Here is a 15974-nt window from a genome sequence, read left to right as displayed (position 1 = left end):
ACAAAGTTAAATTATCATTATCATTATTGTTACATTCTGTTGGACTTTCTGTGTGTTCTTTAAATTGATATGGCTGGTAAAGATGAGTCTTTTACTCTCCTGCCTTGTTCTGCTGAATATGCACTGATGGAAGGCCTGAGGCTATGAAGAGATGTAAAGTTGGGGATGTCTTATGTTCTAATTATGCTCTGTTCATTTCACCTGAGTTTAGTCCTGCCCACAGAATAAATAAGTATGAAATTCTCACTGTACTGAAGTTGGTGAAACTTCTGCTGTTGCCTTTTAACATATTGTGCCCCATATTGTGCAAAGCTTAACTTGGAATGAGTTTCATGCTCATTTTTCTTCCCAAAGTACTGTGTTAATACAGGCAGTCATTTAGGGTGGTGCCTGACCTGGTCTTGGAGCCTTCTAGAAAGCTGTTTGTTGGCAAGGATGTGGGCGTAATTTCAAATGATCATATAGGATGCTGTGGGGTCAGGTTCACACTCCAGTAAAACCAGTGAGAATCTTTCCCCAGTCTCAGTGAACTTTAGATTAGGGCCCAGATGTGCTATTTAGTATACACGCACTCTCCTGCTAATTCTGGCTAGCTGCTAGAGCAAGAGTCTATAGATGTTTTGGTCTCTAGAAAATCTGGATGTGAGGCAGTGTGGGCGTGTACAGTTAAAAGCCAGAAGATCTGTACCATCAGCTCGAGGTACTGGTCTGTAATTGAAGACTACTTCCTTTTTGAATTTTATCATTGTTTAGTACCTTCAGTGTTTCAGTTTCTTTTCAGTTATGTTGGTATATCCCACAAACCTCACTCCTGCTCTCCCAATAAGAACTAGAATGCAATAACTTGCGGACATTGGCAGTGCCAGAGATGTGAACTGAATGTTAAAAAATTTTGCTTTTGCTCCCTCAATCTTTCAGCCCTCCAAAACCTCAACTCCATGTTTCCTATTAAAAATTTATTTTCCATTTGCTCCTGTCACATGTGTCTTAGAGATAATAGACCTGTGTCAGTGAGTTTCCATTAATGTTAGACATGAGGCGCTGAATTTGCTTTTCTGTTCATGTTATTGGGGGTGGGTCTAAATCTTCCTTTTGCTACTTGTAAAATTGGATCCAGAGTGGTGTTGCATTCTGGATGTTTTTCTTCCCTTTGGCATAAGGGTTTACCTGTGCCCTACAGTCAGGGTGACATTAGTTAAAGCAACTTTAATTTAGCAAACACTTAACCTGTTCTTAAAAAAGTGTCTCTTCTACCTGTGGTTTCTCTGTGGCTTATTGTGGTTGTTCAGCTGACCTTTCTTCCAGAAGTGCACAGCAATTGGGATGACTTTTCTTCCCGAAAGCGCTCACTGCTGGCCACAGTCTGTGCTGAAAGGCCTCTCCCTTTCATGTGTTTAAGAAAAAATGTATTTTTATTTGGTGGTATGAACTGATAGATTATAAACTGAGTATAAATGCGAATATATATATAGTTTTGTTCTTGGAAAATAAAATTAAAGTTTCACATTTATATAGTGACTTAGTTTGAACACATTCACGGTATTTAGCAAAACATCTGACATGCTTATTTTCTAAATCACTAAGTATGAATAAAAATATTATCACACTGTATTTGGACAGAAACTGAAATATAAGTATATGCACAAAGCAACATGCTTTTTTTTTAAATTAGATTAAGTTGCCTGAAGTATTTTGGGTACATAAGAGAAAATGATGTTATCAAAACTGGGTCTTGTGCTGTGGTGTTCTTAATGACTTCTGGGATGCAATTAATTTCATTACAAAGTAGCCATATAAACCAGGCCAGACCTCAGCTATCTCACTTTCCAGTAGCTGCATAAAAACGGGGGAGAAAACAAGAGTCCTTGTTTTGAAAGCGCCAAGTATATTTCTCCTTTGTTAATGGACCTCCAGTACTCCCACTGAACGCTGAGAGAACTGACAAGTGCTCCCTTTGTGCTGTTGGTGAAGTAGCTGTCAAAACCGGTGGCAGTACAGATACTTGTGCCAAGTGTTTAGTCAATAATTACCATTGTTTCAGAATTTTAAAAGATTTAATAGATCATATTTTTTAATGTAAATATTAAACCCAAATGCTGAAGTTGTGGATGTTTTTCTAAAGCTCTGAGCTTTATGAAGTAACCTAGAAAATTACCAGCCTGGGTCATAAGTAGGAAATGTGTCTTTTGCTGTACTCTCTAAATGCGGTGAAATCTTTCCCCACTCTTTTTTAATGGCTAATGAGATTTATTTTTTTATATTCTTAACTCTGTGAATCTGTTGAGGTTCTCCCCCAAAACACACTCGCGTGTGTTCAGTTTATGTTGTGAGTTAGACTTGAGTTCTGAGTTTTCTGGGTCAAGTGGGAAGGTGATTTTTTTTTTTTGTCAGAGCTTTTAAGAATCTGCTTCTGCTACAGGTTGGCCCTAGCTGAGGCTCCTGTATGTCAGTCTCCATGGCAGTACCTTTATTCAGAATTTTAAACCTCTGTCTATTCTCCATTACTTTACAGCAGAGGGCCCCTTAATTAAATTGCTCAAGTGTAACACAACTTTTAAAAAAATCATATGTAATGTATAAATCCATTTGATATCTTGAAAATAAGCTAGCCTTCCCCTCTTTATGCTGTGCCAGCAGGAATCTTGATAAACAGCATTCAAAATGCTTTCTCTGTTCAGTAATATGTTTTAGTAGTATATTGGAATTACTTCTATAGTAATTACTTTTATAGTACGTTTTTAGTATAGTAATTTTTAGTAACTGCATGTAGCAGTGAGCATGTTCTTCACCTTCTCTTTTCTTTAGGAAGAAAAAAATGGCCAGAAGGCTTCAGAGGCAAAGGAGGTGAAACTGTATGGTCAGATTCCTCCTGTAGAGAGGATGGATGAATCTCTCTCCACACTTGTTAACTGCGAGTAAGTTCAGTTAAAAACTATCTGGAAACCAAATAGTCTCTTCTCTTTGTATTAATATTCAGTGTTTCTGCTGTCCCCTGTGAAAATATGTATTTACTCTGTTTAAGTGTGGCCTTCAAAGCAGCGGCTTTCTCTTCTTTTTTGTCAGCTGAGCTTCTCTTTCCACACACAGTTCCTCTTTTTAATTCAAAGATCCCTGTCACTTAACTGATAAGGTCTCAGGATAAATTCTGTATTTATATTTGTCCCCAACAGAAAAAAATTTATACTCTTTATCACTATATAATTACAGGTCCATGTTTGGAGTTTATCAGCTAAATGGCACATTTATGATCCATTCTAAAATTTATGGGGAAAAAAAAAAAAAAAGAGAGAGAGACTTAAGCAGGATTTCCAGAAAGAGATTAGAGACATTTCAAAAATAAACGTCCATGCATTTGAAAAAGTTTTAGGCATAAAAAGATAAACCAGTATGTCATGTTACTTACATGTTACCTAGCTTCTGGGAAGGTATGTAAAGTTACAGCATTGATGATTTGAGGATATTTTGAGTCTGTTTACACATCCATTTAGTTTGCCATCCTAATGAGAGAAGAACAGACAACTATTTCTAACGCAATGGTATTTGGATGTGGAACTCTTTTGATACAGTGATCCCCTGTATACTGTGAATTGATTATTCTTGCTTTTAAAGGAAACTATCGCTGTCTACAAACTGCATTGAAAGAATCGCCAACTTGAACAGCCTAAGTAAGTGACAAGCCAGTGATCAATTATGTTTGTTTTCTAGTTGTTTGGATAGGATGTATACCATAATGCATTATATGTGTTCAGCTTTACACCTATTATTACCCTTTTAAATTCCTTCCTCTTAGAAAATAACAAGTGACCTTTAAAATTATTAGTCGTACTGGGATATTAAAGTGCATTAAAATGTATCCCTGCATTAGCCTTGGCAGTTGTCTCACTCTGCAAGTTTAACAAAAGAAAAAAAAAAACAACCCAAAATCCATCGAAAAGGCAGCTATGAACACTCCAGTGGGCCTAGTTGTGGTATTCAACACCTAATCAGTTCTGGAGTAATTTATTGACCAATTTTCACACTCATGATGGAGATAGTCTGCAGTTCAAGAACTCTGTAATTGTGGTATTGGTTGGAGTGAGGTTGGGGTGTTGTAGACCTGGGCGGAAAAATGTCATTCCATTTTGCAGAGGATTAGAAATACTTGGTTCGGTTTTGTTTGTACTTACAAGAGGTGTGCCATTTATCTAGAAATGGAACTGAACTTTTATTTTTTGGGCAGCTGTCTATAAACCTTGAAACTCATTGGGTTACTGACTTTGGGACAGAATTCTTACTGGTCTGTCCTCAATAATTTAAATCTGTGGCATGAGGCTGGCAAAGAGCTGCAGGTTTTGGGCTGGAGCTTCCACACTTTTCTGTCCCCATTAAATTGCCGGGTGGACAGACAAGGAACCTGGAATCCCATCCTCTCCAGCTACACACCAATGTGGCTGTCAAGGAGCTTGATAAATTAATTTGTTTTCATAATATGCTCAGACTTCAATAAATTTGCATATCATAATCAGGGAAAAAATATTCTGGTAGTCTTTCCAAACTACTGTAGTATTTTTTGCTCATGGTAAAGTTACTCAAATGGAAATAATTAGGCAGTTATATATAAAAGCTAAACAATGGCTTTTTTTAGTGGGACAAAACATTAAAAGCTTTTAAAGCATCTTACATATTTATATTAATAAAATGTAAAATCAAAACATCCAGTCTATACCAAGTATATGATCCTAAAGCCAGACAAACTGGAACTATGTGCTCTGCCTCTTAAAGGTACAGAATATGAGGAACTCATTGTCTCTGTTGGCTTCTGAGAAAGAGAAAGAAAGCAGTGCTTACAGCTATGAAAACCAAGCCACTAATTATTAGATACTCGCTTTTGCTTATTGCGGAGAGGAAGCTGAGAAATCTTTTTAAGCATCTACACTCTCTTCAGACTGAAAAGATTACTGTTAATTTATATACCTGCTACTGCAGTTATGGCGAGTAGATTATTTTGTGTAAAAGATCACACCCCTGTATCTGTAAATGTGAGGAAGATGTCTTAGATGACAGCAACAAGTGTCAGTTTTGTGGTTTAGAGAGTGTAAATGTTCCATGGGGGAGATCTATTCCTTTAAAATACAGAATATCTCAGAACAAGAGTAACAAAAAGCAGTAACAGCAGTTAGAAACAATTTTAAGGCACGGCTTTTTAAGCAACTGTCATTTTTGTATTTGTAAGCATCCTTTCATTTCTTAAAAATTTCAAAAGTTAGTGGAAACTTATAATTTATAAATGCGAGTGTCATGGTTTAACCCCAGGTGGCAAGTAAGTACCACGCAGCCGCTCGCTTATACCCCACCCCACTGCAGTGGGATGGGGAGGATGATTGGGAAGGGATGTAGAACTCGAAGGTTGAGATAAGAGCAATTTAATAATTGAAATAAAATAAAACCAATAATAATGATTATCATGAGAAGGACAGAGATGGGGAGAGGAATGAAATCCAAAGGGAAGGCTTACCAGCTACTGACTGATGGCCAGCCAGTCCCCAAGCAGTGATCAGCAGGCCCCAGGCATCCCACCTCACCCCCCCCTCCAGTTTACATACTGAGCATGACGTTCTATGGTATGGAATATCCCTTTGGCTCGTTCGGGTCAGCTGTCCTGGCTGTGGTCTCTACCAATTTCTTGTGCCCCTCCAGCCCTCTGGCTGGCAGGGCCTAAGAAACTGAAAGGTCCTTGACTCAGTATAAACATTACTTAGTGACAACTGAAAACATCTGTTGTCAACATTACTCTCACACCAAATCCAAAACACAGCGCTGCACCAGATTTTAAGAAGAAAACGAACTCTATTCCAGCCAGAACCAGGGCAGTGAGTTACGGAGACACTAGCTGGCTAGACCAAAAGGACATCTCCCAGCACTTCTCCCCTGTGGATGAGGATCCTTAGGGATAATCTGGAGAACAGCAGCAGCAGTAGACTTCAGATTTACTGATTATGATTCTTGAATCCTCATCTGTAGCAATCTCTAGCCACTACATGTGCAGTCTGTGGAGTATCTGTTGCTACTTGGCTGGAATTTTCACTGGTTTTGCCATTAATTGTTGTACCTTGTATTTTTGATGATTACACATAAAAGAGTGAAACAAGATCATTAGGTATTTAATCCTTAATGCAGTTAAGAAGAAGCATTAAAGCATTCATGAGTGGTATAGATCCAAAGTTAACGCAACTGCATGCTGCAACTCAGTTTGCTTATTTACACCTGCAAGAAAGCTTGTGTGAAAAATGAAAATCAGTCATGCAAAGAGACTGCTGTTTTGTGATAGCTTTGTGTTACACTCGTATTACACTAAACCCCATGAAGAACAGCTCACTTGGAAAGGCGTTTTGTCTGGGTGCTGGACTAAGTTTCAATTACTCTCATCAGATTTCTGAAAGGCAGCTTTATATGCTGACGCCATTATAGAAATCCAATCTGCTGCCTTAAGATAAGATGGGAGCAACTTTTGCCTGGAAAAGAAGGGGTATGAACTATGTAAGGTCAAAATTAGCAAGTTAGCAGTTAGAGTTCAGGTGCAAGGTGAAATAATATTTCTAATTCAATATTTATCTGGACTGAATTTCAACTAGGTAACCTACACATGAGCGGCTTGGCATTCATGGGCATGTTTCTGAGCTGTTCACTGCCTTCATTCCTGATGATCTGTGTAGGTCAGGAGGTTTTGTTTCTGTGAAGTCATTCTTTTCTTAATAAAGTCTGTTCAGAGTGCAGCTTGCTTGTAACTAGAATATGGTGTTTTACGTGACTTACAGCATATTCTTATATTGAACACCACCCCCCCACCCCCCCCACCCCCCCCCATATATTAACAAGAAACTTTCTTTTATCTATTACAGAAAATTTGAGGATTTTGTCTTTGGGAAGAAATAACATAAAGAACTTGAATGGATTGGTATGCACTTCTTAGTATCAATTCTTTGCTAACAAAGTGGAGTGCTGTCTAGAATGTGGGATAATTGCCCTATGTTCATAAAAGTCTTTGCTGAATTTACATTATTGCCTAACCATTTATTTTCTCCTTTCACTACGATCTGTTCACCCTCTTACACATTGCTTCTGAATTTTCAGACAGTCCTTCTATTTTTTTCGTTTAAGCACTCTTCACATTGTGAGATTCTTCAGGGCTGTTTTACTACATAAAAGGATTTCAGAGAGAGATTTTGTTGTCTTTGACAAAGATGAGCAGAACTTTTATCTGAAAACTGCTGTCTGTAAAGCCCTTTAACTTCTACTGGCTTTGCATGAAAATAAATCCTGCAGACTTTTTGTACGAGGAATTTTCTACCTGAAGATACTTAGGCTATGCTTCTTTACTACAAATACTGGCAGTCCTATGAACGCACATTTCATGAAAGTCTGTTCTTTTTCTGTTAACTACCACCTGGAGCAGTATGGCTTCAGGGGAGAAGGTGGTGGCAGGACCAAGTCTGCTAGGCGGGGGAAAATTTGTTGAGGAAAAAATGGGGTCAGTGTTGTTACGTTTGAATTAAGGGCAGAACTTTTTTTCAGTCACTTTTTTTTTTTAATGAATATAGAAATTCTTCTCTTCCTCAAGAGATACTGTGTGTTTCTCCAGAATGTTTCTCTTCAAAGCTATTCCCACCTTCAGGGATGCCACATCTCTTAAGTGTGAAATGCAGTCAGTGTGTAATGGCTGGTTTACAAACCCTCTATTTTGAGAGAATTATGAAAGCACCTTCTGGCCAACAAGTACAAACATACGTGCACCTGAAATGAGTCATTCCCTCCTATTGTATAAAATGCCTTCTAAAGTAGTTGTTGAATTGCATTCACTTTTATGTATACTTGCAGTGCACAAGCAGCCAAATTTGTCTCCTCTGCCCCTATGCCTTAAGAACAACTACTCCAGCCAGCTATTCCTTGTCTTATTCTAATATTGTGGTTTCTGTCCTCCTAAATACATTTCAGATCCTTTCCTCTTAATTTCTGTGAGTATTTGCCATGTATAATTAGGGACCTGCTTAAAAAGAAATGAGGATCAATATACCTCAGTATTTTCTCACGCGATGTGACCCACAAGGGGGTGAAGAGAGAATCTGAAGAATAAGGAAGCTGTACTTTTGCTTACCTGAGTAGTCCTGTCATTTTCCAGGAGGCAGTTGCAGATACTTTAGAGGAGCTGTGGATCTCATATAACTTCATTGAGAAACTGAGGGGTATCCGTGTAATGAAGAAGCTGAAGGTTCTTTATATGTCAAATAATTTGGTGAAAGACTGGGGTAAGCCATGCCTCTCTGTTCTGTAACTTCTCTTGTAGTATGGTGAATGCATGAGTTAAGTCACCAAGTAAAAAGTAGTTCTGTGTGTTACAGGGCTGTAAGTCTCACTGATAAGCCTGCAGACGTGCAGAATCCCTAAATAGCCACTCATGCAAGAGAGTAAAAATAATTAGAATATTGAATTTAACTTCTGAGCCTTATTGGAGTTTGTTCTTTGAATCATCTTTCTCAGGCTTCTTTTAAAACGCATACCTGTCTTTAACTTGATACCAGTTCAAGCCCAAGCAATCCCTATCCTGTTGTATCCCATGCCATTTATGTTTGCACTGCGTTTGAAAGGAGTGTGTGGTGCAGATGTACTTTCCGTGTTCCACAATCTGGTTGGTGTTCTTACCTTTGTGGTTGCAGCAGAGTTTGTGAGACTGGCAGAGCTGCCATTACTAGAGGATCTGGTGTTTGTAGGCAATCCACTGCAAGAGAAATACGCCTCTGATCAGAAGAACAATTGGATTGAAGAAGCAACCAAACGGGTACCCAAGCTGAAAAAGCTGGATGGTGAGTTTGGGGCATGAGGCAATTTGTGTGTTAACAGCTTAATATAAAGACAACCACAGGGAAGTGAATCATAACCTTGGAAATTCATCTGCGTGCCCATGTAATTAGTATTCCTCCCTCCTCTCTTTGGAAGTAGTTATGCAGATCCTGGCTGCAGGATCTTCCGAGTGTTTGATGGATTTTTGAGTGTTAAATCCAAGTGGTCTTGCAGCCTACAGGTGGTCTTCACTCTTGAAGTTACCCAGGCAAATAGCTTTAGCATGTAACTAATAGGGAACAGAAAGATTTAGCATTAAGTAAGTTAACAAGGCTTTCATCTGCCAAGCTGAATCACAGTTTTCTCACCAAATTTGATTTAGTTTTCCCAACAAAAGAGGGTGACGTGGGGGAGCGGGGATAGACAGGGATATGCTCTTTTGCTTCGGTTGCAAGGACGTGTTTTAGGAACTCCATGCAAATTTCCTGAGTGCCCGTATCCCCCTCTTGTCACTGCAGTAAGCCTCAATTTGTGTGCTGTCCTCTCCTTTTCAAGTCACTGATGTGAAAATATATTAAAGCATGTCCTGATTAGTGACTGAAAGTGAGATAATTTTTAAATATATTTTTAAATATGTTGATTTCTGTTAATGGAAATGTTAGCTGTTTACTGTTATCCCCTGTTTACTAAAGTGGTGAAGAAGAGAGCAGGACTGGTAACACTCGTAGTCAGAGTAGCATCAGGGAAAGTACAAGTGTAGGGATGGCGACAAGAGGACAGCTTCATTACAGGGAGCAGTAGCTGGGAAATCGAAGCCAGATCAGCTGAAGTAGTACGCATTACTAGGAAGTGGAAGCCTGGTGAGAGAAGTGTATTGCTCTGAAGGATGGCCTGCAGTGGTCCATTTATTGTTGTAGTAAGAAACGTTTTTAGAGTAAAACCAAACTGGGATAGGGCAAATATATGGGTAAAGAGTAACCTTGTTAGTGTAAGGTTAGACCCTTAGTTCCTGAAGCATTTTTGCACCCTGGAGCAATAGACAGCTCTGAATTAGGCAGGTACATTTCCTATGCAACGTAGAAAGAGAGGATGATATTTAAGAATGGAAACCACAAAAGGTAGAACGTTGAGCAAAAAAGATGTGAGAAACACTGTAGCTGGCCATAAGGTTGCCTGTTGCAGTGCCCCAGGGTCCTGTTACGCTTATGTATTGTATGTGAAATGGCTAATACAGGGGCCTCAAAATTATTGAGATGGTTGAAGATGTTCTGAACAAAAATAAGCACCGAAGGTCTCTTTCAGCAGGTACGCATCCCTTTTCTGTTAGTTCCTGTGCCAGGAACCCTGCTCAGCGGTTAGGTGCCTAAAGCACAACACAAACCAGGCTCTGGTGGGTTTATTTTCCTTTTCCTACCTGTGAAAAAAGAAACACAGCACCCCAATCTTACAGTAAACGAAGGACTCTCGCCACAAAGGCTCACCATAGTCCTAGTCTGCCTCAAGCTGAGCAAAGCATCAGCGTGACCCAGCTCCCGATACGCAGGTGGCAGCACAGGTGAATGGACATACACCTTCATGACCTGCTGTTCTTGTACTAGTTATTTAGGCGTGTATTTGATTGTGCCATTTCAGCATGCTGTGAGCTTACCTGTACTACTGGGTTTTGCTACTGTGGGGAAAATTTATGACTTGATAAATCTCTTTTGACTATTGCATTTCAGCTTATTTTAAGAACAAATTACCATGAGGTGGCATGAACCCTGCAGACTGCCATGATCTGAGGTGTCTTTGCTCAACATGGCTGTTAAAAAGAGATATTATTTAAGTACCCGAGGGGTGGGTATAGACTATGACACTACTGCACAATGCCTCTCTATTCCATGACATCCAAGTTATCCCTAAAATGTGACCATACAGCTTCTCAGATCCACATTGATATAATTGTATTTTGTAGTCTGGAACTACTACTACAAGGAGGTATCCTGTACTAAAACTTGGTCATGTATGTTGTGGAAACAGCAGCACAAAGTAGGGGCCCAACAAGGGTGATGTGCTAGTTGGTCATTAGCAATTGAACTGATGTGGTGTGTCTCCCAGAGACCAAGGCAGGCTGATATTTGCAGGTCCTGCTTTAGTACCTTTTTTTATTCCCTATTACTTAAGAAGTTGGGAAAACATCCAACAGAAGATGTCATCAGTTGAAGGCTTTTCCGGTTAAGAAAGTTCAAGTATGCAGAGGTTTATGTCAGTTAGAAGCAGTGGCAGGAAATACAACTCCTTCTGCCAGTCCAGCTCTTTCCAACAGTCCAGATGAGCTTTCAGGTGTATCAGTATTAACTATTGTCTTTGCATAATCTGTTCCTAAACCTCTTCAGATTTTTTTTCTCTCTTTTTTCCTTCTAGGTATTCTAGTTATTAAACAAGAAGAAGATGAAGAAGGAGCAAACTGATGACACTTTCTTGTTGGGTATTTAATTATTTAAGTAACTCCAGATAGCTGGGCATATAGAACTTTTATATGAAATGTTTGTTTTGAAGAAAATCTTTGGGCAATTTTTAAAAGACCAGCTTATCTGCAGAGTCTCACCCAAAGAGTTAGTTACCAAAATTTGGGCACTCCAATTTTGTCAAGCTTATGACACCTTCTGTAGAGACTAGTGGAGCCAAGTCTATCTGTTGTTTGGCTAGCAAGAGATCTTCACCTAAACTAATACATAGCTATTTTTAATCCCTGATTAATGGTGCTTGTTGTTCGCTCTTGGGTTCTAATAGAACCATTTTAGCTCGTTAGGTGCAGCTGGCCAACGTTGTCATTGGAGATGCTGAGGCCAGAAGAACAATGTTGTGGTTTAGAGACACATTGCAGGTTTGTTGTGTTTAATTTTTGTCATGTGAATCCCTCAGTATTTTAAATATGCGAGTTTGCCTTTTCATCCCCTTAACTGTTACGCCAAACAAGCCCAGTAGTTGTGGACCTACGCACAAAAAAGGTATTGGTCTGATGATAACTTGTTACCGGCCTTAAGTTTCGAATTGGGCTTCTCACAGTGGAACTCGACTGCATCGCTTAGAAGGCCAAGTATAACTTATATATTTATTTATTTTAAAGAGGCAATGGGAATTTGCATGGTTTCAGTGAGACTAAAATACCTGCTAGCTTTTTCTTTTTTTTGTCTTTTACTAAGAAGTTATTTCAGATTGGAATATGTGGCCTATTAGCCTACAGCTGGTTCCTAGTCTTGGTTTGGATCACTGGTGGACATAATCCTTCTCAGCTCTGGAATCTCCCTATAACTAAGTAGGCCGATACTAACACAGAAACAAACAATGAACGGAAAACCTGGGCTTGAGGACAGAAAATTGTGGCCTTGATGAAAGCACAGACGAAGCAGTGAGAGGAAGTGTATGTAGTTAGTGAGGAAGGTGAGATGAGATGGAAAGTGGGCATTGGGAATAAAAGTATTGAAGATGTACCAAGTGTGCTATATTGCAGGGTAAGCAGTTTTAGAAAAGCTTCCTGATATAACAGGTAACTACTTTTAGTGGAAAGCATTAAACAATGATGAAAACATACATGATTGCACTGTTGGATGCCAACAGTGTGTTTTTCTTTTCTTCAGAGAATAGATCAATATTCTCTGTCACTGGAGTAGATTTTTCTGCAGCTCATTTTTGGTTTTTTACAAGCTTTTCTTCTAATTCATAGTACCATCTTTTCTTAAATTAAAATGGCAACAACCTGCCAGGCATAGAAGGAATGGAGGCAGAACACCATTCTTAATTGTTTGTGAAGGTGTGGCAGGAGTTGAAATCTTGGAAGTCATGGTCAGAGATAAAAAGGTAGAATTGGTCCAGGCAACAGTGGTATTGATCTCAAGCTCCAGACAGAAGTGTAGTACAAGATATTCTCTCTCTGATGAACTTCTAAGTGAAGAGCGTGAAGTAGATTACAAGACAATCACAGTCTAGTTTCTATGATTCTTAGAGGCATTCCAATGTAAACTGGCGATTGCTGATACAGCTTGAATTTGATTTAGATCTGTTATTTAAAACAAGGTCAAGAGTGCAATGGCAAGAACTGTGGACATTCTTCACCTAGCACAAACTATTTCCAGACATTTCCATTTCTGTTCTCTTGACCAGAAAGCAGTTTCTTAGTTAACAAGCTCACTGGCTTGTTCTTGCAGACAACTTTATATTCATATGTAATTTCTTTTAGAATTACTCCCCTAGCTTTAGCGTGAGTAAAGGCACCGCTGACCAAGCAGCACAGCGGCACGGAGGGTACATATACAGTCAACAGCCATTTCACACCGGCTTCTTTTAAACCTAAGCCATTCCGTTCACTTGCAGCCAACCGCTTTGGCAAAGTGATGTGCTTTGGCAGCACACTCAGCCCCTGCTGCCCCCAGCTCCTCGGGTGGGTCACGGGGGTTGGCCTGTGCCCTTGACGACTGTAACTGAAGTGTGGTTAACGTGAACCAGAGCCAGAGGGGAGCGAAACTTGACCTGTGAATACTGCCAACAAATGGAAATGCCGAATCCATCTCCATGTTTAGAGACGTTTTCAGAACAGACCATGCAGTGCTCGTGTGCTAGTGCTTGGCCACAAAGAAAAGCGTTTGAACCCCTGTAGCTGGTCCCTCCTAGCACATCATCTACAAGTGTGGTACGTGTGGCTACGTTAGCACCTCAAATGGAACGCAACGGGAGAGAAAGTGAGCAACCAGCACAGTCCAATGCCAAGAAATCCTGCTGATTGATGAATATATAAGTATGGTCCAAGTCTGTACGTTTCTGAAGGTCATGTTTGATACAGCAAATACTCTATGCTTTGGCTATATTTTGAGAGCAGAATAGAAACTTAAGTGTACTGACTGCCTGGTGATGGCTGGAATGAAACTGCTCCCGTGAGAGGACGTGAGGGGTAAGAGCAGTTTCTGGCTCCTGTAAGTGACCAGTACAGGCTGTACCTGTGGGAATTGGTCCAAGAACTGTTGCAGTTGTCAGCAGAGCTGTGTGTATTGTGGGGCCCACTGTCATCAGCTCTTTTCACAGATTAACAGCACAAATTCACTAAGGTTTTTTTTGGGGGGGCTGTATTATAGTTACCACCAAAAAAAAAAGAAAAAAAATCAATATTGAAGGAACGGAGCAACCAGTCTCAGCACAATTGTAACAGCAGTAAGGGCACTTACAAGATTTCCCTCGCCTTTCACCCTTCATGCTGTGATAAATTAGCATAAAGTTAAAAACCTTTCAGATAAAAACTGTATGTCAAATCTCAATGAATCAATACAGTAAGAAAAGAATAAACTCTGGCTCTCATCTGTCAGGAGATGCTCAAAGCTGGGTGGAATATTCAGCTTCATGTTGCTTCGCCTGATGAATCATGATTAGTCTCAAGAACAAATCAACCTCCCCTGAACTTCTTTTCCTCCAAAATAAGTAAAGTTTTCCTAAATTTTAAAATTTGCACTTTAAAATTAAGCACTGGATGTGGTGGAAGACATAGGTGGCAGAATTAAAGCAGCTGATCTGCGTATCGATGGTGCTACGCCACGTCACGTATAAGCTAAAAGCAAAGCTCGGCCTGCACGCCCATAGCGAGGGGCCGAGTAAAATGCGGAAAGGCTTGTCTTTCTGTGTGCCTCTTTGCCCTTCCCTATCACGCTGCATCCGATAAAGCAGTAAGCACATTATTATTCATGGATGAAAAGAGCACCCATGTAAAACTTGCAAGCCATATAGAATTTTGCTTTTCCCAGTGAAATATGAAGGATTAGCATCCACTTTATTCCTTAGAGAAATATCCTAAAATTAAATTAGTGATAGGAAATAGCTAGGTCTTTTACTTGCCTGTTAGCACACTGACCTCTTTTCAAAGAGCTGATATATGCAGTGATTATATTGAGAATTGCTGGAAAAATGTGAGAAGAGACCTGAGAACCAGCAGATGACTCAGGTTACACTAGAAGTAGACTCATCTAGAAAAACCTTCAAGCAAGAGAGCACTTTTAACATCCTCTTTGGCTATCTTTTGTATACAGTAATTTTGTAGCATGGCCAAGCTGTTAAGTCTGCTGTGTTTAAATTATTTAGGCCTATGTTTATAAATGTTATTCTGTGAAACTTGTTTAAAAATAATATAATGTTATTTTATACAAACGTCTGGCGTGTTGTGTAATGAAATAGTTCAGCTTGTGGAGAGTGTTCAGAAATTAAATTTTGTTCTCATTAAACTTTCCTAGCTGCTCAGGGAGCAATGTATTTATAGTATGATAGTATGTAAATGCTGTTTCCTTATTGCCTCTGAAAATAACCTAGACTTTAAAAATGCTGATATATTGTGATTGTTGTCATCTGATACATAAATATTTTTCAATCTTTTAAGACACTGGTTGTCACACTTTGTTCTTAGGTCCTAAAAGAAAAGTCTACTACTGCTATATGAGGGGAAAAAAACCCTCAAGTTAAATAAATGGCTAGTCTTTCTTCAGTACAAAATTACAATTCACTTGGAATTTCAGTTAACAGCAATATTCTGTCAGTTCCATTAAACCCAAACAACGGAAGGTTAACTGATTAATAAGACAGTGTTACTGAAATGTAATTTCAAAACTCCAGTATCAAGAAAAAGCTTTATACCCCAGAGTCCACAGCAACCAGTCTCAATAACGACAACAATAGCATCCTGCAACATGCATGGCTTCACAGTTTTGGCACAAAATAGTCAAATCTTAGCACTTTTGCCAGTTGGCTTTGACAGGGAGGTAAATACATTATTTAAAGCCCCAAGTAAAGTCCTGCTCTGCTATCTGAACCGAAAGCTTTGGTGCTCCCCGTCTCTTTTGCCCACCAAGCAAAATATGACTTTTCCAAATGCTATTGCTGACCAACGGCCACAGGAGTAAATTAAACCAAGGGTTTCTAGACCAAGCTGAAAAAAAAAAAAAAAAAAGCTTTTTAATGGCTTCAGCCGAGTCTTTCTCCTGCCAGCTTTACCAAGAATACTGAAATTAAAATTTGCCAGCATAAATTAACAACTAAAACCAGAACAGGTGTGCTGCCATAGGTTGAAACCTAGCGGGAGGCCAGTCAGACACAGGGACCTGTTTCTGCCATCTGCTTTATGCAGTGAAACATTTGCAGCTTTTAAA

The 15974-nt window shown here is 39.4% G+C and overlaps 1 protein-coding gene across 10 annotated transcripts in view; it reads left to right on the top strand.

Moving 5' to 3' along the window:
* The window catches only part of LOC119151471 (dynein light chain 1, axonemal-like), a 29948-nt gene extending 14741 nt beyond the window's left edge, over nucleotides 1-15207 (top strand). For 5 of the 10 annotated variants that reach the window (XM_037395426.1, XM_037395425.1, XM_037395423.1 and 2 more), the window contains 6 exons: nucleotides 2806-2915; nucleotides 3610-3665; nucleotides 6879-6934; nucleotides 8156-8282; nucleotides 8691-8837; nucleotides 11218-15207. In XM_037395426.1, coding sequence (XP_037251323.1) covers nucleotides 2806-2915; nucleotides 3610-3665; nucleotides 6879-6934; nucleotides 8156-8282; nucleotides 8691-8837; nucleotides 11218-11264 — 543 coding nt within the window. In that variant the 3' untranslated portion in view covers nucleotides 11265-15207. Of the gene's footprint in view, nucleotides 1-2805; nucleotides 2916-3609; nucleotides 3666-4030; nucleotides 4034-6878; nucleotides 6935-7971; nucleotides 7984-8155; nucleotides 8283-8690; nucleotides 8838-11217 lie in introns of those variants that run through there. The other 5 variants (XM_037395421.1, XR_005105427.1, XM_037395422.1 and 2 more) reach the window with 5 other exon arrangements.
* Nucleotides 15208-15974: the final 767 nt, after the last annotated feature.

The sequence above is a fragment of the Falco rusticolus genome, chromosome 7 (assembly GCF_015220075.1).
Source record: "Falco rusticolus isolate bFalRus1 chromosome 7, bFalRus1.pri, whole genome shotgun sequence".
Lineage (NCBI taxonomy): Eukaryota > Metazoa > Chordata > Aves > Falconiformes > Falconidae > Falco > Falco rusticolus.
Note: the sequence above shows the minus strand (reverse complement) of the source record. Positions and strands in the feature narration are given on the sequence as shown.